At 38.1% G+C, this 24646-nt stretch overlaps 1 protein-coding gene across 2 annotated transcripts in view; it reads right to left on the bottom strand.

Moving 5' to 3' along the window:
- Positions 1-24646, bottom strand: part of LOC145979421 (uncharacterized) — a 471036-nt gene that overhangs the window by 368866 nt on the left and 77524 nt on the right. Inside the window, exon 1 of one of the 2 annotated variants that reach the window (XM_083112305.1) lies at positions 1519-1793. The exons of the other annotated variant lie outside the window; for it this stretch is intronic. Coding sequence (XP_082968431.1) covers positions 1519-1567 — 49 coding nt within the window. The 5' untranslated portion in view covers positions 1568-1793. Of the gene's footprint in view, positions 1-1518; positions 1794-24646 lie in introns of those variants that run through there. 2 annotated transcript variants of the gene reach the window in all.

Below are 24646 nucleotides of genomic sequence, written 5' to 3'. Positions count from 1 at the left end.
GACGGTGGTATGAAATCGAAAGTAAAGAATTCCCTGACAACAATATTATGTCAATTTCACGTCTAACATTGCGCTATAAAGAAGTAGCTGTGGAGATAAGAGAGAGTGGGGCGACGCAGCCAATATAACAATATCACGTCACGTGCAAAATGTATAATTATGACGAAAGGTGGTCTATGTGGATCAGAACCAGAGATGGCATCATAGTGGGGCACGGGGTGTGGGCGTCCCAGTTCACGAAAGATTGATTGATTGAGTTTATTTTACTTCGCGTTTTGTACCTCTTGTCTAATTTGTGAAGATGGGGATGAGTGATGAAATTGATGAATGGACATTAGCAAACAACCAAGCCCGAGCGGGATTCGAACCCGGGACCCTTGGCGTCGCAGCGCGATGTGCTAACCACTCGGCCACAGGGTCCGGCTAGAGTGCACGCAAGAGCCAGATCTGGCTCCAAGAGAGCTAAGTTGGCACACTGCCATGGACGGAAAGGCTTGGGAAGACTCCCGTGGAAATTGTATCGCATGCCCTTAAGTTACAGCATTCAAGTGGGATCCGAACCACTATGTGTATTATCGTTATTGTTATTATTATTTTACAGTACCCTTCGGCATGTAAAAACATGGATTAGAAGTACCATGAAGGACAGTAGATTGAGTGGTCTCCGACTCTGATTGATATCTTTGCATTGTGAAAAAAGTACAGAAAGAAACGAATTGTTCGTTCAGTAACAAAGTGATACATGTTTATGGAAAGGAAGAGAGGCGAATCCTGTTTCTATCTGAATAGTAGCCTCGAGTCCGAACTTGCATACAACGCCAAAGTATTTTCAATCCAATTTGAATTTTATGATTTGTAAAGTAGTAGTAGTAACTAATAATAATCACAATAATAATAACAATAGCAATAATAATAATGAACGTTTCTATGGCTCTGCTCCGCCTAAGAGAAAATCCTGCGAGCTTTTGTGTTTGTGATCAACTTTGCACAGTGGCGGGGATTGGGTTCCAAAACCAGGAGGGCAAGGACAGTTTACTTTCTCTTGGTACATAAGGTTTAGAATAGTGCGGGGACAAAAAGTGGGATGGCAACTGCCCCCCGCGCCCCTCTAATCGCAACCACTGACCTTGCATGTACTTCATCTTATCACAATTCATCCTCGTCTTCGCCGTGCTAAAAGTGACGGAAAAACAAAGTAATAAATAAACAGTCTTCCTCTTATGACGTAATCACTCATTAAAAATGGATGTTTCCGAAATTCAAATCCTAAGGTGAGCAATAGGCCTAGGAACACAATACAACACAACACTATAAACAAAAGTCCTCGACAGATGACGCTGTATGTATTATATATCTTGGCGAGCGAAGTTGTGAACGATTTACTAGTATAGAACAAAGTAACTGCAGAAGGAAGTAGGATACATTTCAATGCGAATACCTGTTACCGAGTTGCTCAACAGGAGTTATTAAATATTGATTAAAGTAACTATTAACTTGATAAATTTACAAAGTACTTACCTATCGTAACCACCAAAACCACAATCTTCAATATAGTAGGCCAAGACATTGTTCTGACGTTCGTTGCTGTTAACGTGAAATAGGTAGGTCTGTGATTACATTCTTCGACGCTTCACAGCAAGAGATGACACTTCGTTGTTCGTAAATAGACACTCAGAAAACAAAAGACTGTAGCTGTTAACTTGCAGACACCGTGGCTGCTAACCCATATTAGGGCGACGCGTGCTTTTTCCACCTCAAGAGACCGCCGCTCAATACGCTCGATGCAGCACAACGAACCGCGACCTACTGACGACTGCCTCCCGCCGCTGGGCGGAGCCACTATATGCCCGCGTGACGTCACGCTCCACGCATGCGCACGGCGGTATCGCTCCTGTCAAAATTTCGATGAATAAACACGGCGATTCTGGTGGGGTTTTCGCGATACAAGCTTGGCCGGGAACGAAAAATTTGATGCGAAGCCAGCGGTTCCCATTCCCTAGGGAACCTCGGGATCGGGATAGTTGGAAACTTCTGGTCTTTAGCGGAGTGTAAAGGCACGATATGGCTTTCCCAGAAACCGCCGAGCACTCGGAAGCAAGTTTGGGACACTTTCTAAAGAGGACACGCATTGGGGAGGTTGTAGTTTCCTAATTTGATTATCCCTAAAATTCGAATCGATCCTTTGGCTAAATGCTAGATCAAGAATAGTTTGCAGACGCGTATGAATTACCAAATACGAAAAAGCACGAGTTCACGACATCTGCGAGACGGATAACTTAGATCAATGTAACTTTGAACTGCAAATTTCATTGCACCAGTAGCGTGCGTTGAAGATAAGCGGGGCAAGTGTGGATTTTCCAAAGATCTATTGGAATATTTTCTATGTATTTGTTGCTTTCTTCATGTGCTATAAGAGGATGAAGAGTTCAGGAAATCTGAAGTCACAGCGAAGAACAGTCATTTTGACAAAATCCTATTTTTCTGCTGGAGAGGGGGGATTCTAAGGTTGCCGCTTGGTACTCAAACACCCTGGCAGTAGTAGGTCTAAAGCCCTTATCACACGGAACTGGATTACTAGTAGGAATGCTCTAGTTGACACTGGACTGGCTACCCATTCGCCTCACACGATACTTGTTACACCGTACTTGTCGATAGTCTTTTGTTCCCATAATGGCGGTCGCGTGAGATGTAAGCAGCGTATCACTTCACACTTTTAAAATACGATAACTATTCAACCGAGAGGAATATCGCTTCCAATTAAAATGTATTAGGTACAAAAGCAATGGCACTGCTTAAATATATACTTTACAACGTTTACTGTACACGTATGGAAGAATATTTTATCTTTTTCAATTGTAAACACCGTGCACTCACCATAGACGTGTAACTCGAATTGTCTTTCGTGCTGTATGTATTATACATTGTAATTGAAACAGCTAACCGGAATGATTCACTCGGGTTTGCATTATTCATACATGAGATTCGCAGGATTCATTCTCACACACACAAAAGTCAAACATATATTAATACACTTGTAATAATAAGGATTTTCATTTTCAACTAAATTTGTCACGTACACATCTTATCGCTTTGCATAAATACCTAAATATTAATGAATTGAACACGAATGCACTGCACGTCATCTATTTCCTTTTTTTGACGAGAAACGGAGAAACTATAACATAAACAGCCAGCTCAGACAAAAAACGCTCCTTTGCAAACTTACAGATTACCTTCACATGGCCAAACTTTGCTCTGATTAGCTGTTGCACAGAATCCAGTCGAGGAAAGCTAGTAGCAATCAGAACATGTCCCTGATTTCTACCTAGAAAGTCAGTTCAGCGCCAACTAGGGCATTCCTACTAGAAACCAGTTCCGTGTGATAGGGACTTAATTGACTGTTTGATCGCAAGTTTCTTCATTGGTAAACGCGGCAACAGCGGGGTCACTTATCTATCTCTGGAACAGGCGAACGAAGACAAGTCTCTGCTCAAGTTGTGACGCGAGACGGCTTCACAAATGAGCACGTGAGAGGAACTGGATTTCCCAGTAGCGTGTACTGCTTCGCTCTGCCCCCTTCCCTCCCGCTATGCGCGGTCTTGCTACAGAGATAGCTGGGACAGGTTATAGCTTGGCCGGACTCTACAATGATTTCATGATTCCATTTCTACTACGCTGATTCTCCGCCGAAGAAAGACGCGATTCTCTGTTCGTATGCCCTTGCCTATGTTTCCAGCCTGCCTCCTTCTGGACGTTGTTTTTGCACGTTTCGCCTGGTAAGTTGGTTGACGCAGGACTCTGGCCAGCAGAAATGCGATGAGTTAATGGCTTATGGCTTCCCGATTGTGGGTGTCTGCAGGAGTAGCACATTCTACTCTATACTTCGTTAATCTGTACACGATCAAATGAAACAAAAACACCTCCTTGAATGCCACGTTTACAGGAAGTGACGTCAGAGTACACGTCATGCTGCTTCTCGCATTCATGGTTTCCGTCCCAAGATTTTCTAAATAGGAACGGCTTGTCGACCGATCAGAGGATATGCTATTGAAACGATTATCGAAACTAAGCATCGACGTACATAATGCTGTTTATTTCTATTATGTGGTTAAGGCAATACGGAGAGCGTAAACACATAAGTAGTTGTATTGATGATATTATAAACTCAACTTACAAGTGTAGAAAAGAAGAGGTTATTTGATTGAACAGCCTGATTTGCCTACACTTAAAACAAAGGCAAGAGGGGCTTATACCCCAATTCTTCTAGTGTGATATGCTCTTAATTTTAAGAAATTTTGATTCTAGTGTAGAAAAGATGAACCCCCCTCAGACAGATTTGCCTACACTTAAGACTATGCCAAGTTCCCATATGATCTTATTGTTTACAGTGTGTTTTTCTGTCAAAATCCCAAGAATTTTGAATTCAAGTGTAGGAATGGTGAGCCCCCCCCCCCTCAGATTGATTCTGCCATGTGTACAAAGACTGAATCTCTCAGTTTGTTGTTTATAAGCTTGTCAAAAATATGCCTACCTTGATATTGTATTGGCTATACTTGAAATTAAGCGAAAAATACTTATATTCTCATGGCAAAACTTTTCGATCAATACAATAGGACAAGAGCGGGGCATGCATAATTAATTGCTTGCATGTTTTTTCTAATCTTTTGATCAGTCCCATGTCTCGGCCAACAATAAATCATACATGCCAGCAGATATAATCTACACTGTGCCTTTTCAGGGAAAATTACATGTCATCCATCATGGGACTCAAAGAGAAATTCTTAGTAAAGGGAATATTGGCCTCTTTCTGTATGCCTGGGAGATTATATCTGCTGGCATGCAAGACATATAATCTACACTGTGCCCTTTCATCTTTCAGAGAAAATTGCTAGCATAGCAGATATAATCTCTAATTTACTGGAAGAGCAGAGAACTTCACTCTTCCATGCTCGAGCTAATTCAAGTTTTGCCTTCTTGTATTAATATATACCGAGAGAGAGTTACAAGAATATTTATTCCACAATTCCAAGTCCCACTTTGAATTGTATTTCAGCTTCCTTGCAATAGGCAGAAATGCTGTAGACATAATTCCATGGCTTATATGAATCAAGAGGCCCTCTAGGTTTCAAACCTGGTAGAGTGTATAGGTCTTCCTGACGGCAAAATGTTGGTATTATTGTCTTGTAATCAAGGGGATCCTGTGTTTGAGTCGGACTTCTAGAATTGCTCTGTGACTCTCTCATTTCTTACATCATAAACATATGATTTTTCCCCTATGAGAATAACACTACATATGGTGTCATCAGGTAATGCCTCATGGAATTCACAGATAATTTTAATGTTTGTCCTGTCATTAACCACAACTTGTTTCCTTTTTGAGGTGTTGATTACAAACATGGGTCTCTGTGCTTTGAATTCATCTGGTGTGTAATACATGTCAGTATTGCCAGTAGTGACTCTTTTGTATGATGAAAATGCCTCATATAATTTAAGGAAATCATCCTTGGACATGTCTAAATTATAATTTTCTCTAGGAAATACCTCATTTCTGCCATTTTTAAGATATATGTTCTTGATGTTGCAGTTATCAAATTTACTTGAATTTTTTTCCTGATTATTGTGTCTTCCAGTCTGAAACAGTACCACCACAAAATCCGGCATGTCATATTGTATACTGGAGAATGAATTTGTTGCATCAAACTCATAATAGGTACAAGTTGCGGGCTTCTGTACACATTGATATGTATAAAATTGTAAAGGAACCTGTGGATTTTTTAGAATATCTGCTTTGTATTTAAGAGCATAACTGGCTTCATATTCAACAACTGGGATTCTTAGCTCCATAGTCTGAATAATGCATTTGCCTTCATCAGGTAGGGTATTAGGCAGAGCTTCCCCTGTAGAGTTTAATGCACTGTACCTCATCAAAGCATTATTATCATTTGCAGCTCTTCTAAATGTAATTCTTAAACCACCCTTCCACATAATATCTTTGTAATCTGAGAAGAATCCTGGCAACAGGCGCATGGGGAACAGCACTGTGTGGTTTTTAGATAATATTTTATCACCAGCCTCAAATCCACCTATTTTGTAGTAAGAAGCCTCGGTTTTGGATAATTTTAGTGTGGCCAAAGCTGTTGAGGTAATGCCGGGATAATCTACTCTGTTTATAACAACACCATGCTTTCTGATCTCAATTTCAGAGAACAGATGTGGCACAAAATTGTCTACCAATCTTATATTTGAATTTGCCGGATAATCTGTACCATCGAGCTTTACAACATCAAATTTGATGTATAGATCTGCTCTGTGGGGGTGTATAAAGCCATCCCCTACATCAAGATCAACCTCAATCTCTGTGTTGGGTTGATTTAAATTTGCAAATGTCCTCCTGTTTGGAGGGAATGATTGTAGCTCATAACTCTCAATATTTTCCATTTTCTTCTTGTATGTATTTTTATTTAAATATTAATTTCTATGATTGCAGTTGTTGTGGCTCCAGCAAAATCAACTAATTCTTCTTTTTCATTAGTGACTATTAACTCAATGTAATCTATTCTATTATGACACACAGGAAAATATAATGTTGGGGATGGAGTGTAGATGATTGGCTCCATAAATTCAGAATTAGGTTTGAATGTTGCAATGATGCCAGTTTGTTTGTGAGTGCCTATGCCATTTGATTTGGTGATCATACCCTCGGCCACATTACAGTGAATATTTAGAGTCTCTATGGCTAAGAATTTAGGTATATTCATAGCAGTGTGTTTGATGGCCGCTTCAAGTTTTGTGTTGTTCTCAAATCCTAACAGCTCTCCTATAGTACCCAGATCCACTGTTTCTGTGGCAGATACAATTTCTACTCTGTGAGTGACAGAATTTTGACTTAACACTACACCTCTGGGTAATTGAGCATTTAGAGTGGACAGATTATATTGCCCTGGAGTGATGACAATTTTTTGATCCCCTTCTGCAATTGTGTTGTTGTGGTGTGTAATATTAGGGATCAAGTACATGCCATAAAATGCTCTGAGAGCTATTGTTTTGGGATACACTATGTCATCATGTAATCTGAGTTTCAATATTGAATTTTGGCTGGTGAGATGGAATACCCCCATGATGTTTTAAATACCACAAGGCTTTTTGAAAATTTTCAATTGATGGTTTATTTATTTGAGACATATATCTAAGAACAGATAAACACAAATGTCCACAATTAACATCTTTGAAGTTTTGAACACGGGCATTATTGTAATAAAGATTAGCTGAATTTAGATATTTTATTAAATTTTCAGGTGGAACACCTCCAAATGAATCAAACACAAATGCCTCATTTTTTAAATATTTAAGATAACAGATCCAGTGAGTGCCCTGATTTTTGTACTTATCCAAATTAACTATGCCACACTCTTTGTTGAGTGCTTGTTCTGGTAAAGAATCAGACATGTACACACCTCTAAAATTTTTGATGCCCAGTGGCTTGATTAGAGCTTCAAAATCTTGGTTTGTAAGCGGCTCTTGTTTTTTTTAAACTTATTCATGGCTCTCTTAACACCTTTGCCTTGTTTCTCTATGGCCAGGTTATGGCGCTTCAATTCATCTAATTCTGCCCTATTCTTCTTGGCATCTATTACTGTTTTTGCTATGGCAGCTGATCCCCCAGCCAAGCTCCCCACAGCCCCGAGAGCAGCTAAGATGGCAGGGATGGTAAATATAAATCCACCCACATGTGATTTTTTTCGTGATTGCTGTAATTTTTTTAATTGGGGGGTGCTAAGCAACAATTTCATACCATGACCCTTGGCAATACAAGAATTTTTTTTCTTGCGCTGCTTTTTGGTCAAATGGCTATCAATAGTTTTAAGAGATTTAAGACCTGCATAAGGTATTTGATACATAACACCCTTGGCCTTCATTGTAGGTTTATTATATACATATTCACAACCCCCACCCCAGTTTTTGTTTGGTGTTCATAGCTATGGTGGTCCCCAATGGTGCTATTTTTTCACTTAAAGAAGCATCTTTGCTTACAAATCTACCAAATGCAGCCTCTTCTAATTTCTTGTCTGCAACATGTCTCTTGTCAAGATCAGAATGTGTGTTGTATGCTATGTCATGGTCTCTACAAGCAGCATCTAGGGGATTAACACCAGGATCACCTCTGTTTAATCTATGGTCCAATTTTGTGCCTGGACCACAATACTGATAGCCTGGAATGTGTAGTTCAAATGGCAGCTTGTTTATAATGTCATTAACAAGGCCCCGACCCTCAGAAATATTCCAAAATTTAGGTGGTAGAGTATTAATAATTTTTATAAGATATCCAATCCCCTTAGTGTCATTCACTATAAAATTAGACAATTTGGTGCTTATCATATCCATAATTCCAACTTTTTCATTGTAAAAATTGTGGTTGCCAGCATTTTCCTCCCCAGCTATTACCAATAACCTATCTACAAGTTTTCTGACATCATCAACCCACACAAATTCTTTAGGCAGGGTGTTGTATTGTTTAATTCCACTGCCTGTCTTGATCTGTGACCATATGGGCTCGATTAAGTTGTTATATTTTGCTCCACTGCTAGACTTGACTCTTTTTTGTGTGGGATCATTGTTCTGGTATAGAGCATCTGATTTTATTAATATTTCTTTGTAATGCTCATAATCTTGATCTGTATAGCTGCCAGGCCTTTTCCTAGTCATCAGTTCCCACAATCCAGGTGTGCCGGGATATTTAACAAAAGCCCCTTTTTCTCCAAGACGAGATTCTGAATATACAATCAGATCATCTACCATAAATGTTACTCTGAAATTGCCAATTCTATGTATGATGCTACCATCACGCTCTGTGTCAGCATATAAGCCAAATACCTCATCTTTGTTGTCTTTAGGTGTGCTTAAATATTTTTGAGCAATAAGACCCAATTCAATAGGATCCTGAGTAGCTTCAATTCTTCTAGGACCAACAGGACTAGGTGTATGAATACTAGAAAGTGGGGTGAATGGATAATCTAATATGTTTCTTGCAGCTACAGGTACAAGCTCTGTGATCAAATTTTGATTTTGCTCTGTAACAGTTTTGATATTTTTACCTAATTCACCAATAGCATCAATTATAGGCTGTTCTGTGCGCTTGTGTTGTTCATAAAAACCTCGGTTCTCTGATTTCCATCCCTTAAATCTTTTTACAAGATAATCTCTTAATTTAAGATCGTCAATAATTGGCCTTTTCATGGTTATTTATTTATGTTTCAATGTCTAGAAAATTGTTGATTTTATTTCTATATTTACCAGTATTAGGTGTTCTTGTCATATCAATTGTGACAAACCCATAACTGTCCTGGTTCCAGCACCTACTGCAAAACTTGGAAAAATCATTGTAGCTCAAGTCCCCACCTACATATTCATCATGTATGTGTTTGAGGTTGGTATGATCTTGATGAAACACACATATAAAATTGCTGTTGTCTCGGATCAGCTGCTTGGGTATTTTTGAAAAAGTCTGTGCCAGGTAGAAGCAATCAATGTTTTTGTGTCGGCCCTGTGTAAAGAAATTCCTAACCTTGTTTTGATTATCCAGTATAATGTCATCAAACACAACAACAGAATTATCGAGACATTCATGGAGTGGCTTAACATCTGGTTCAAAAGTGGCTATATCCAGTCCATCATATAGCTTCATCAGCTGCTGATATTTTAATTGTTCCAAGCTCTTAGAAAAAACATACAAGTGTCTATTTTTCCAGTCTAACCAGTTGGGTGCCAATAAAAAATTATCAATTATTAGTGTAGTTTTACCACAAGCAGATGGCCCAACAATAAGACACCTAATATTATCAGGCAGCAATTTTCCATTTCTCTTATTCTGCTGTTCAGGTTCTGGCAGCCTTTTTATAACATCCTAGGTGTTCATATTATCACTTTGTTTGCATCGATCCAGCTGTGTTCTGGGAGTCCTAGCCATTTGACAAGTAACTTGTTGCCTTTTCTGCGGATGATTTTTTCTATGAGATATGTGTCAGGCTGTTTAGTTTTGCTGAGCTCTTCTTCATAAAACCTGCCTTTGAGAATTTCTCCTCGGAGGTCTTTTATTATATATGTGTTAAGGGTCCCAGGTTTAACTTGAACCACTGTAAATAATTCAGTGCTCCAGTTTCTTGTAAAGCCTCTTTTGAATAAGTGCTTATATTTGCTGATTCTTACTTGATCACCCACCCTGTATTTGGCTTTTTTTGCTGTTGGCTGATATTTAGGATAATAAACAGTGCTGATCAATTTTTGCTCATCAGCTGAAGTTACTTCAGAGGGTTTCATGTTGATTGTTGAATGGACCGAGTTGTTATATTTATGTAGAAGTTCTGGAAGAGTATTAATCCATTTATAATTACCTTGGAGGGTAAATTGTTTATACATATGATTTTTTAGGGTTCTGTTGAATCTCTCTACAATTGAGGCCTTGAGATCACTGTAACTCGAGTAATGTTGTATTGCCTGGCTTTTTGCTAAATTGTTGGAACACAGAATTATAAAATTCTTTGCCATTATCTGTTTGCAAATAGCGCGGTGATCTTCCACTCTGATTGATGATTGTTCTGATGGCTTCTGTAACACATTTTCCAGTCTTGGATTTGAGTGGCACAGCCCAGGCAAATTTTGAAAATGTGTCTATTACAGTGAGTAGATACTTGTAGCCCTTGTTGATTTTGTCTTAAGTTTTTCAACTGTCCACTTGCCATCTCAATCAAGTCGCTCTGCCATAAATCATCTATGCCTTTTGTGACTACTGGCAGTCTCTTATAATTATGTCTGGCTTGTCTGTGTAATTCATCAACAATAATTTGTCTAGACATAATATGTAAACAAGAATATTGAGACTATAGGGTGTACAGCAGCTGATACTACAGGATTTTCTAAATATAATTTGTCCCCTATTTGTATTTTAAATTCCAGAGAGCCATCATCTTCAACATAGGCTGTTTCTAATGTATTGGGATCTGTAAAATCCTCTAATTCTACACTGGTGATTTTCACTTTGTTATCACTTTTGTTATTGATAAGGTGGGGTAGTGGTGTGCCTGTGGTTGAAGCCAATATTTGATCTTGATTGGTCTCAATGTGCCCCCAACAAAAAACTGGTAATAAAATTGTGCAGGGGACAGCATATATATTTTGCCTCCTGGTGTAAATGGTGAATCATATTCTTTGTTGGGGATGCTGTACAATTCAAGAATTACTGTATGTTTTGGATTCTCGATTATGTCTGTTATTTCTTTTTCTGCTGTAAGCAATCTACTTGTTACAGATTCAAGATGCTCATTGATAATCCTAACAATCTCATCGTGCCCAGGCTTGATTCTTATGTCCACAGCAAGTTTCTTGTATTGTTGCACAATTTCTTGTAGCTGGGTGGCAAAAACAGACAAAGCATTTGCTTGATTGGATTCCATGGTCCCTAGCTGTTGCTTGATATTAGCTACAATTTGTTGTAAATTTTCAACAACTGCCAATTTTGAATTTTGAGCAGTAAGATCATGGACCTGTCTTCTGATATCCTCAAACAGGGCATGCAGTTCATTAATATGTTGATTGGTTGGTAGAGTGGCCACTGTCTGAGTAAGTTGTTTGATCTCTGTCTGGATATTCCTGATATCTTCTGATTTCAATATGCGATTCACTGCCCTCTTTATATTTTTAAGTTCCTGTGATGTAGGCAGATTTGACACAGTATTTTGCAAAGATTCAAGTGCCAATTTTACATTGTTTAATTCAGAAGCATCAGCCACACTTTGCATAGCATTTTGGAGCAGGGCTATATCTGCCTGAGTGGGTGTTGATTGTTGTAAAATTTCAAGTTTTGTTTGGATATCATCAATCAAGTGATGAAAATGAGATAGCTCAGATTCAGTGTTGAGGTTTTCAAGCTTTGTGATTTGTTGTTGGACACTGACAAGGGTATCTACAATCCCAGGCAATCGGGATTCTAGAGATTCTTGTACATTTGCCAAATCACTTTGCACTGCTGCTATTGTACCCTCAAGATGGGTTATGGTTCTTTGAATTTTTCCAAAATCTTCATATGTTTCAAGTTGCAGCTTAATATTGGCAACACTCCGAGTTATTGCATTCAAAGCATCAGAAGATGGCAAGTTGTTCATAAAATTTTCAAGTGTCTCAATTTTTTCTTTAACCTCGGCTATGGCATTGTTCAGAGGGCCCAGATTTGGTATTTCCAGTGATTGAATCTGTTCTTTTAGAGTGGAAATCACTAGATCAAAATCTTCTTGTGATTTTATGCTTTTGACAATTGTTTGGAGCTGTGTCTGGACATTATTTATCTGCTCTTCCAATTGCTGTTTCAATTGCTCAGAGTTGGTGGCCTGGGTCTTAAATTTGACTTGAAGAGCTGCTACAGCTTCTTCTAAACTTTGAAAATTATCCAATGTGGCCAAATCAGTATATTTCTGAAGCAACAATTTGAGTTCAGAATCAATTTTAAGAAGAGGGTCCATGCATTGTGATTGCAAATTTGTAATTTCTAGTTGAAGACTGGCATTGAGTGTGGTTTGTAAAGCTTGTAAATCACTTCTTAATTTTTTTACTCTGACATCAAGCATCAGAATCTCATCACTGTGATCTTCATGTCTTGTATGGCCAAATATATCATTAGGCATTTTTGTTTTAGTGGTTATTTATTATTGAATATCTGATTCTTAATTCTATAAAAAAAGGTATAAGCTTGTCATAGGATCCAGGGACCTCAATATATAAGCAGTCACCAGCAGAAACAGTATAAACAGTGCCAGAAATCATGTTTGAGTGCTTAATTCTATAAATATTTTTCCCTATTGAAATTTTGACATCACCCTCAGGGGTTGTAATAAATTGTAATTGCCCACCTACAGGTAATTGGTAATAATTTAAATTATTGTTAAATATGTACAATGTTTTACCTGTTTTATCATCAACATCTGTAAGTATGCTGTTCAGATGAATAATTAACAAAGCACTCAGTTTAGATATTATATCAGAAGAGGGTTGTGGTGTTGGCAGCTCCATAATAGCCTGTTTTTTGAACCCAAATAAGTTCATAGGCATGTTTATTTATTTCAAATCATGCTCTGTGATTGGGCATTGATTACCATTTTTCAAATCACAATGACCCCATGGTAGAGTATGTATGCCACATGACAAAATGCATCTCTTATCATCATGTGGGTCCAGAGCCACTTTTCTTACAATATTGCTAGTCAATAAGTGATCCACACTCTGAATTCTATTTTCTGATGTTCTGATTGTGCTACATGATTTGAGGCAATTTTTGTAATCTTCAAATTCAAGCTCTTTGTCTACAGTTACTCTGCCAATGCCCTTGGCCTTTTTGGCAACAGCACCGCTACATGTTTCAAAACTGTACATCTTGGCCCTTAACCCAGCAAATGCCACAATAACATCACCAAGTGTCTCATCTTTTAACTTGCCAGGCACCTTTTTGTTGTGGGGTTGAATCCTTGTATGTTCACTGCTATCAAAATATTCAAGCAATTCAGGCTGTGACATATCTTGATAAACATCTTCTGTCTGAATATCAAGAATAAAACTATCCGTGTCCATGTACATCAGTTTTACACGATTTTTATAAAAAGGCTTCAACACATCATAATACAATTTTAACATGTGTAATTTGGCCAATTCCAGTATCACAGCCCCTACATAAATAGGCTTATCAAACTTAATTTTTGTTTTTTTCATGTTGAAGAGTGCCATATTTTCATCATAAATTCTTCTATAATTGAAATTAGGCTTTGCAATCAATTTTTTGCTCAGGCTAGGGTCAGTAATTATTTTAACATCAGTATGTTTTCTGACATTTTCAATGGTTTTGCCATACACAGAATTGACCATCAATTTAAACAAAGATTTATCAAATTGGCTCATTGCAGATGTTGGAAGCTCTGTGTTTGTATCAATATATGGCTTCAACCATCTTGAGTGCCTGAACCTCAAAACTTTGCCAATTTTGGTCACTTGAACACCATGATGCATCAGGAACTGGAGGTTTTTGTAATATATGACATAGCCCTGTTTTGGCTCCAGTGTCATCATCAATTTCTTCTGTTTAGAGCCAGGTGAGCACTTAACCTCAGGAATTGGGGGCAGATCAGAAAATTTGTTGTGTAAATCATCAGGAATTGTCAGATCAACCTCTAAGAAGAGGCCATAGTCACTGTCATCAAAATCCTGAAGATCTTCAATGTTGAAATCTTCAACCCACTCAAGCCCTGCATATGGCAGTTTATCCATCATAGCATAACCATAGAGGCTGTTGGCATCTACATACAGTATATAATTTGATGGCAGTGCTGGATCATAATCGGGAATATATTTATTATTTGCTCTGGCATATCTCTGAGAGCATTGCACCATGCCCCCTCTTATACATTGCTCCATAAACAAGTACATATCTTGATCTTGGATCAGATCCATCTGCATTTTAGTATTCAAAAACATTGCAGACCATGCTAGACCTGGGGCACTGTAAAAATAAATTGGATCTAGTTTATAATTTTGCATGGAAGATTTTCTGAATGCCTGCAGTATATCAGCTAAGAGGGTCACATCAAGTTTTAAAAATGAATTGTGATAATCACCAAATGTCTGGCATTTTAAATTGTTCCACATCAACTGGGCATGGTGATAATCATCATCAGTAATTCCAGATCCTCTGATTTTGCTGTAAAACTCATGTTGTGGTGGCAGAGAACACTCATCAAATTTAGAAAAATCTGTAACATAATCATATGGATATACACCCTTCCGCCTAATTAATTTCAGGTCCTGATTTGGAAACAAAGCACATGTGATTTTGAATTGATCATCAGATAATTGAGTGGCCAGTGTAGCCAGGCTAGCAGATAAAATTCTGTAGGAATCAAGAAATCTTAAGTGAATAGGAACACCATTAACTTTAATTATTTTGCTAATAGCAATATATTTTTCATCATTTTCAGCTAAAATATTTAAATTCTGCTTGTCAAACCCCTCGTACCTGATCAAATGATGGAAATCATAATTGGATGCACCATGGCAAAATATAGGGACAAATTTTGGTCTCTGGATCTTAATATTACAGCTATTACACAGGGCCATTAAGAATTTACCATCTGTATGAGAATGGTGTTTCACCTTGATATTTGTATCTGAAAATTCAGAATCACATACCGGGCATTTTTCTGCATTGTTGAAATCTTCAATCTGTTTCTCTGTTAAAGGCAACATGGGTTTTGATTTTAATAAGATATTAGATGCTATGTTATGGCACTCATTTTCTATTCTATGTGCAAATTTTTTGATGGCATCTGCTCCCATGTATAAGTATGGTTCACTAGCTACACCATCCTGTACAATCACATAACAAAAGCTGGTATGGTGTAATTGAAGATTCTTCAGGATCTGGATTGCAGAATGCAAGAGGTTTGAGATTTGATTCAAAATCACAGACTATATATGCTGGGTGTTCCAACAAGGCTTCAAACTTTTTGAATTTGGCATTTTCACTTGGCATTGGCATCACCATATGAACAGGTTTATAGTTGCCACAGTATTTTAAATGTTCAATTAACTTGTTTTTGGCAATTTCTGCATTCTCTTCCCGAACCCCATTCACCATTTTTTGACCATCAAATACAGTTAAACATCTTCTGCACAACTTAAATATTCTATTAGATTTGTCTAGTTGTGTTCTGACTAAAGCTTCAAGATTATGTATCAGAGTGTAATGATATGTGCCATCCCCTTCAATTAAGAGCAAATCAATTGGAATAGCAGATTCATCATCAAGTGTACTGATTCTGAGAGGTGCTATCAAACAATTGCCACGGCTAGTGGAACAAATAAATACATTAATAGATAATTGTTTGCCATTGATATTCCTGGCCTTTTTTTCAAATTTATCAATATTCTGAATAGACATTGGATATTCTAAACCCTCCATTGCTTCATCAAAATCATGTTCATGTTGTTTATAATAACTTATTCTCTCTGGATTCCTTGAAACTGGAAACAAAGCAGCTAAAATACACCACAAAAAGCATTTCTCATCATTATTTTCTATGTTAACCACGGCTCTTTTGTTTTTAATATTGGCAGGTAATGGCAGATATGTAGATCCTTGTAATGGGCTGAATTCAGAAATATTAACATATAACTTGTGTGGAGAACCGCATAGGCTCCATCCTTTTGCCGCAAATTCAGAGTGTTTAATATTCAATTGATCTATCAAACTGCTTATTATTTTGTCTGAATTTGCATTTGAATATACAGGTACAGTTTCTGTTATGTGGGGCTGTGTAAATTTTGTGCCGTTTGGTTTCTTATATTGTGTAAACAATTTGAGAGACAGCTTATAAGAGCCATTTTGTGCATTTAGAATTGCCTGCACATCAGGATTTACACTGTTCAAAAAATTCTTAATACCACATCTTGGCTCTGATACAAACCGATAATCTCTTAATTGGCTATTAAAACTGCTATGGATGGGTTCATAGCGTGGCTGCTTTGCCGGTCTAGCATTAACAGGTGTTTCATGCTTTCTTTTCAGACCAGATGTAGATGGTTGTGGGGGCAATGTTGATGACTGTACATAAGAATTACACTTATGCCATTTGTAATATGCCTTGCTTAATATTTTATGGCATCTTGGGCACAATTTAGTAGCTTTTCTGCATTTCTTAGGCTCACAATTATGCCGGTGCCTAGACCAATTAGAACTAGATATATTTTTATTACACTGATTGCAATATTTTTGTTTTGGCATTTTTATTGTTTATTTATATAAAATTTCCTGGTCCAAAAAAACAGAACTATGGACAATATGCCAAAACAATTATAACAGCAATAACTAGGCTCTGGTGATCCACAATATAAAATAATTTTGCTCTTTTATGCTGTTGTATAACACTTTTTACCAGGTTTCAGATCTGGGAGCTATCAGTTGTATATCAACTAGCAATAATTATTCTCAAAATCTCACGTGTGGACATATTATTTTGCCACATGTATTTCAATCTTACACATTTTATCAGGATTCAAATCCAGAGCTCTTGTTTACAAGGCAGCAATATTAACACTTTGCCATCAGGGGAGGCCTCACATTTTATGAGGACTCAAACCCAGAAGCCTCCTGATTACAAGGCAATAAAAACCATGGGGCTATCCACCACACTCTACTGGGTCTCAGAACCCAGTAGCTATGAGCTTTATATCAATTCAAGATTCCTGGGATTTTGACAGAAAAACACACTGTAAACAATAAGATCATATGGGAACTTGGCATAGTCTTAAGTGTAGGCAAATCTGTCTGAGGGGGGTTCATCTTTTCTACACTAGAATTCAAAATTTCTTAAAATTAAAAGCATATCACACTTGAAGAATTGGAGTATAAGCCCCTCTTGCCTTTGTTTTAAGTGTAGGCAAATCAGATTGTTCAATCAAATAACCTCTTCTTTTCTACACTTGTAAGTTGAGTTTATAATATCATCAATACAACTACTCACATATAACAAAAACAACTACGTATATACCTGTGGAAATGAGATTTTATAAAATTATTTTGTCAATGTGTTCACACAGTTTTTCTGGTGTCTTATATTTTATTTTGACTATACTACCGAGAAAATAAATTAAAATCACATTTCTTTCGAAACTCTAATGCACACTAAATCTTTGTTTGCAAAGAAAATTATTATTTGTTACTGCTAGCCGCTGATATATTTTTATTTTTACGTCGTACGCACTGCCATCTTTTGGTAAAAAAAAAGTGAACTTCTCAAATGCTTTTCTTTGATTTTGTAAGGGTGCAATTTTAGGCTTTGGAAGATTTCCAACAAGAACGCTGTTCAACAACTTTCAATTGTAGATTTTGTTGAGTCATGAATGCTCTTTTTTCAATAATAATTGGATTGTATACAGACGGCTTTAGTCGTGCACTGACTGAAAAGACGAATATCTTTCAAAAATGGTTGAATCTGTTACCTTTCACATTGTGCTATGGAAGTGTTAGTACATTTTGCTATTCTTTTGGGAATAAGAAAGCCACGTATTCATGAATACTACTTGTTTACTACCAGTGACAGGGTGTTTACTATAATAACTCTCTAGACATTTCAAACCCGAAGATTTAGGGCTGCAGCAACACAAGCCTTCCATCTGTCCTATCCTGGGCAAGATCTATCCACTCTTTTCCGTGCCTATCGATATCCTTCAGGTCTATCTCAACGTTGTCCCTCCATCTTCGTCTTGGCCTTTCTACAAATCTCTTACCATCAGGTTTCCCCACAAGAATCCTGTAAACTCTTCTTTCCTCTCCCATTCGTGCCACATAAACTGCCCATCTAAGTCTTCTTGATTTATTGATTGTAATAATGTCTGGACATGAATACAAATTATGTAGTTCTAAGTTATGTAACCTTTTCCACTCACCTGTCTCCCCATCCCTTATAGGTCCAAATATTTTCCTAATGATTTTATTTTCAAATACTCTTATGTTCCTCTTTCAATGTAAGGGACCAAGTTTCGGATCCATATAATACCACAGGCAAAATTATTGTTTTGTATCTTTTTAACTTTTACTTTGTTAGATATTAAACGAGAAGACAAACGTTTATGAAGAGAAAAGTAACCCACATTATCTGAATTAAGTCTGCTTTTTATTTCCTCTCTAATATCATTGTCATTTGTTAGTATTACCCCTAAGTACTTGGATTTTGAAACTGATTCGAACGAGTTGTTATCAATAATTACATTTTGATTACACTGGGTAACAGGCAAAAAATCGTCCAGGGTTTCTCAGCTGAATTAGACTAATTTTGATGCCCTGAGTCCGAAAATGACCTTGGTTTTTCTCAATCAGGTCAACCTTTTGAGCTACAGCAGGGGTCGAAGTGTCCTATATTTTTTAATTACTTTCACACCACTTAATTTATATATATATTTTATAATATTATAATATAATATTTTTTAATTACTTTCACACCACTTAATTTATATATATATTTTATAATATTATAATATAATATTTTTTAATTACTTTCACACCACTTAATTTATATATATATATTATAATATTATAATATAATATTATTTATTACTTTCAGATGGCTTCGGCGCGACGTTCATGCAGGAATAATCCTGACGTTTTCTGCTACATCTGCATAGAATACACGCTGTCAGCGGACAGGAAGAACATCACAAGATTCGTGAAGCACGCATACCAGGCGTACTTTAAAGTCAAGCTAGGTGACCAAGATAAGTCCTGGGCACCGCACACGGTGTGCAAGACGTGCGTGGAATACCTCAGGCGGTGGACTAAGGGCGCCAAAACTTCACTGAAGTTTGGGATTCCGATGGTTTGGAGGGAGCCGCTTGACCATGCATCGGATTGTTACTTCTGCGCCATCAATACTACTGGCATCAACCGGAAGAATCGGCACATCCTCCAGTACCCCGACCTTCCATCTGCCCGCCGTCCAGTTGCTCACTGCGAAGAAATACCTGTACCAGCGTTCCCACAGCTTCCTCACACCGACGACGAGGCCACCACTTCAGACGACGTAGGATATACAGAACAGGAGTATGAAACACAAGATGGTCCGCAGCCCTTTTCACAATGTGAGCTGAATGATCTGGTTCGGGATCTCAGCTTGTCGAAGACTTCCTCCGAGCTGTTGGCCTCCAGACTCAAAGAGAAAAATTTACTTGGCGAGGACGCGCGTATCACTTTCTTCCGTAGAAGGCATGAGGAGTACATGGGCTACTTCTGCCAGGAGGAAGACCTCGTGTACTGCCGAGATGTCGCCGGTCTTCTTCATAAACTCGGCACTCCTACATACGATCCGACAGATTGGCGACTCTTCATTGACAGCTGCAAGCGCTCTTTGAAGTGTGTGCTCCTCCACAACGGGAACCAGTTCGCCTCAATCCCTCTTGCGCACTCCACAACTCTCAAAGAGAAATATGAAGCAGTGAAGTATGTGCTTGACAAAATCCAATATAAGCAGCACCAATGGATGATCTGCGTCGACTTCAAGATGGTGAACTTTCTACTAGGTCAGCAGTCCGGGTTCACGAAGTACCCATGCTTTATATGTATGTGGGACAGTCGAGACAGAGTCCAGCACTATGTAAAGAAAGAGTGGCCGGCGCGAGAGCAGTTAGTACCTGGGGCGAGAAACATCAAAAACGAACCTCTTGTTGACCGGGAGAAGATATTGATCCCACCGCTACACATGAAGCTTGGGTTAATGAAACAGTTCACGCGCGCTCTGGACAAGGATGGGAGGTGCTTCAACTACATGTGCCGAGCATTTCCTCGACTGACCATTGAGAAGCTCAAGGCCGGCATTTTTGATGGCCCACAGATACGGCAGCTCATACAGGACACTGAGTTCCAAAACTCCATGAACACGCTTGAGTGCGCCGCCTGGAAATCGTTTGTGCAGGTGGTGAACAACTTCCTGGGGAACACGAAGGCACCAAACCACGCCACACTCATCAGCAGCATGATAGAGGCCTTCCAAAAACTCGGGTGTTTGATGAGTATAAAGATGCACTTCCTGTTCTCACACATGGACAAGTTTCCTGAAAACCTTGGGGCGATGAGCGACGAGCAGGGAGAAAGGTTCCATCAGGACATGCGCCAAATGGAGGAGAGGTACCAGGGGAGGTGGGACGCAGTCATGCTGGCGGACTACTGCTGGTCGCTGAAGAGAGACAACCCAGCAGCTGCTCACACACGGAAATCGAAGAAACGCCGATATCTGCCTTGAACTCTGAACTTTTGTGTCATGTAACGCTCATTCTTATTATATTATGGCTTATCAAATTTAATGTAGTAAATAAATAATGAATTAATTTGGATACGTTGACTTTTATTTCTTGAGGGAAACGGAAAAAATTGTCAGGGGTTTATCAGCAGAAATTAGATTTTCTTACGAAAAACAGATTTTTTTTAAATTTCTGTAGAAAAAAATTCTGACCTGATTGAGCAAAACCAAGGTCATTTTCGGACTCAGGGCATCAAAATTAGTCTAATTCAGCTGAAAAACCCTAGACGATTTTCCAAATATTTTTTTTTGTTGCCCAGTGTTATTACCCAACACTTGTTTTCAGTCTGTAAGCATACTAATCCAGTCCCTGTAATAGAGTCCCGTAAAAATTTTAGTTATGATTTGTCTAACCAATGGAACGTAATAGAATACATGTAGGAGAGTCAGAAAAACTTGGGTAGACATCACCATATTCTGGACCGGGTGTTTTAGACGCCATTTTCCAAAATTATTTCCGCTCCTGAAACCGTTAAAGTCATAATTTTGGTGTCTAAATATATGTTTTGAAGGGTGAGGAATCTAATAAAATGGTTCCTGAAGTTGTCTGATTGTTATTTATTTCAGAAAATCTTTTTTTGTTGTTGTTTATTGGAAAAATGTTTACTGGACTCTATTCAGGGACAAGAGTATAATTTTGGTTTCATTTATTACATAATTATACAAGAGGACTACTTAACTGTATGTTTAGGGTGATAAAGCTGTCAGATCTAAATTATATAATTCAAAATTCTAATAATAGTTTCTGTTATTTACAGGTAAACTACCATTAATTAAAAATGGATGAGCAAAGTCGGATACCGGTAGGAACTAAACTGACAGATGTTCAACAGGAAGAACAAAATATATTGTTTGATGTTCAGAAGTGCATTATTTGTCAGACTGTGGACAGTAACAAGACAGTTACCACAGTTAATGGTAGAAAAAGAATTCATGAAGCAGCCGACATAAGAGATGACATAGTGGCGAAAAGACTGAAAAGTGTGGCGGATGAAGAATTGTTTGTGTATCATGTGACAAACCAGTGCTATAAAACGTATACTTTAAAAAATCTCTTGATAAAATAGTGGCCGAATGATCAGAAACTTCCATTGCGCAAAGGTTGTCCTGCACATTATTGGAAAATATCTGTGTGGCAGTGGTGCAAAGGATGCACTCATTGAGTGCAAAGTGTTTGGTGTTAAAACTGCAGAATCAGTAATGAATGGAAGTCATTATGTCAGATCGCTCAAGGGCTTACTGATTCTTGAAGAAGCTATATTGAAGATGCAATGGTCAGCATTTTGGAAATGTAACCCCAAAGAAAAAGAAATTGAAAATAAGTATTTCAACTAAGAATGTGAAATCAAGCCCAACAGAGTTTAATGAACTTTTAGCAACCTTAGCAGTTTTGTATAATGACTTTCAGAAATTTTCCAATGATTCTGCCACTAATTCCGAAATGTGCCGATACTGGGATACATTCCTTTACCTGATAAAATTTGTTAAAATTTCTCATAGCGTTTGACAGAGATGACGATAGTCACCTTCAAGCTATTCAGAACCTTCTACCTATATTCTGTGAATTTGACAGTATTAACTATTTATGATATGCATCATGGTATCTGGAAAAAATGTAATGGTTAGAGGAACAGCATCCTGAAGTGTATCAGAAATTTCAAACAGGTCATTTTGTAGTGAGGCAAACCAATCTATCATTTAGTGCTGTATCACCGGACATGAAATTGGAGCAAACTATCCAACGATCTCGAAAGAGCTCTAAAGGAATAATTGGACAAACAAAGCAACAAATGTGTGTCACTGAATGGGAGTTGGTATATCACGAGGTACTAGGAATAAGCAACTGTTTCCGAGAAATACTTGGTGCCAAAATGTTAATGTTTGTGAATGCTGTATTTGAATTTATGAACAGTAGAGGCAATCCATATGAAACATCCAGCCAGACCCAACTTCATAATTTTATCAGTAAACAATGTGTACCTAGAGAGGATGCTATCCGCCTGATGATAGTGAGAGATCATGGAGAGGAGAGTTATGAACTATTCAGAAGTGAACGTTTCGTTAAGAAAACTACAAAACTTTCAGGTGTCATCACGAAGGTAAAATTCCCAACAATGATGGGTGAAACAGTAGTGCCTGCTCCGAAATCGAAGACAACATTTGCTTCCCAAAACCATAATATTACTGCAGCTGATAGAAGTACGAGGACCGACAATTAAGTAATGAGAATGATTTTATATTGTCCCACATGTGCATTCTATCTCTGAAGTAACTTGTTCCTGATGTAGTGTGGTCCATAATCCACAACCTGGCAACACCTCATGAACTTGCGATAGGCATGCTGGGAATTATGCCGCCATGTCGTGAAGGAGGTGCAAGGGTGTCGTCACGTAATAGCTATGGAGCAGCGAGTGAACATCAAGTTTCATGAAGGACATTCTGAAAACTGCTTGCTGGAATAAACATTTCTTGAATTCTATTGTTGTGGAGGACAAAACAGAGCATTTTACTACGGTCCTTGTACGAACTAACAAATTGCTGAATGGAAGTCACTAAATGTACCAAGAGGCAAGAAAATGCAGCTCGAAAAGCCAAGGGTGAAGACAATGTTGTGTTTTTTTAATGATAGCAAAGACATTATTCATCATGAAGTTGTTCCAGAGGGTGAAAGTGTAATTGGTTGTTACTATCGTTGTGTTCGGATTGATTATGGAAGAGAACTGACCGTATCAGACCTCAGTATCCTGAACCAGGCAGTTGGTTCCTGCTTCTCAGTATCCTGAAATGATGACAATCGAATGGGACACTCTAATTCCTATACAGATGGACAGATTCTGGTCTTGAAGTAAAAACAAACAGCTGCTTCAATTGTGCGCCGGTTTTATTGAACATGCAAAAACGACTAACATCACTACAGTGATAAGTGGAACCATCATAGGAGACAATGATACCAGAAATGCCTTCATAGTTATGAACAAAGAACTTCAGACCTTTGTAGGAGAAGCAGATTCCAGAATGATACTCCATATATTCCATGCTGATCAGTCAGGCATAACATGCTTCATAGTATTATTTAATGACACTGATGTAGTTGTTCTTGTCCTTCGATATCTATTTGAACTATACACAAAAGGATTGGAAGAAATGTGGATTAAAGTGGGAGTGGGTGACAAATTGCGTTATGTGCCTCTACACACGCTGGGGAGAAAACTGGGAGCTACGCTTTGCAGCACTTTAATTAGGGCATACATCGTTACAGGTACTGATGTTATAAGCAAGATAGGAACAAAGCCATCTTCACTGAAAGCATCACTAGAAAGATTACTAATTGGATTTGCAGAAGAAAATGCTCTGTCTGAAGAAGCACTTGATAAAGCAGAGTAATATCTTGTTCAAGTCTTACATCCGTCCTCAAAGTATAAGACATTTGATGAGCCTCATTATTCATTACACAAAAATAAGCACATATCTGAGATACCACCCTCATCTTTCTCAATAAGAAATGGACATTTGAGAAGATGTTTTTTTTTGTTCTGCAGGAATGCTTAAAACTTTCACGAAGCTACTTTCCTGATGGAACCCTGCAACCAACCGATTAGGAATGGTGAAAAGATGCAAATGTCGTACTAAAGCCTGATATCTGCCTTCATGAAGTGCCTACTGAGCTACTAATACAGTGTACTTGTAAAGCATGTTCTACTTGTAGATATAAATGTCGTATGAAATATTTACCATGCTCTGAGTATTGCAAATGCGGCGAAGAATGT

Source organism: Lepisma saccharinum, chromosome 26, assembly GCF_977018435.1.
Source record: "Lepisma saccharinum chromosome 26, izLepSacc3.1, whole genome shotgun sequence".
Lineage (NCBI taxonomy): Eukaryota > Metazoa > Arthropoda > Insecta > Zygentoma > Lepismatidae > Lepisma > Lepisma saccharinum.
The sequence above is the reverse complement of the archived record's forward strand: the minus strand, read 5'-3'. Positions and strand labels throughout refer to the sequence as shown.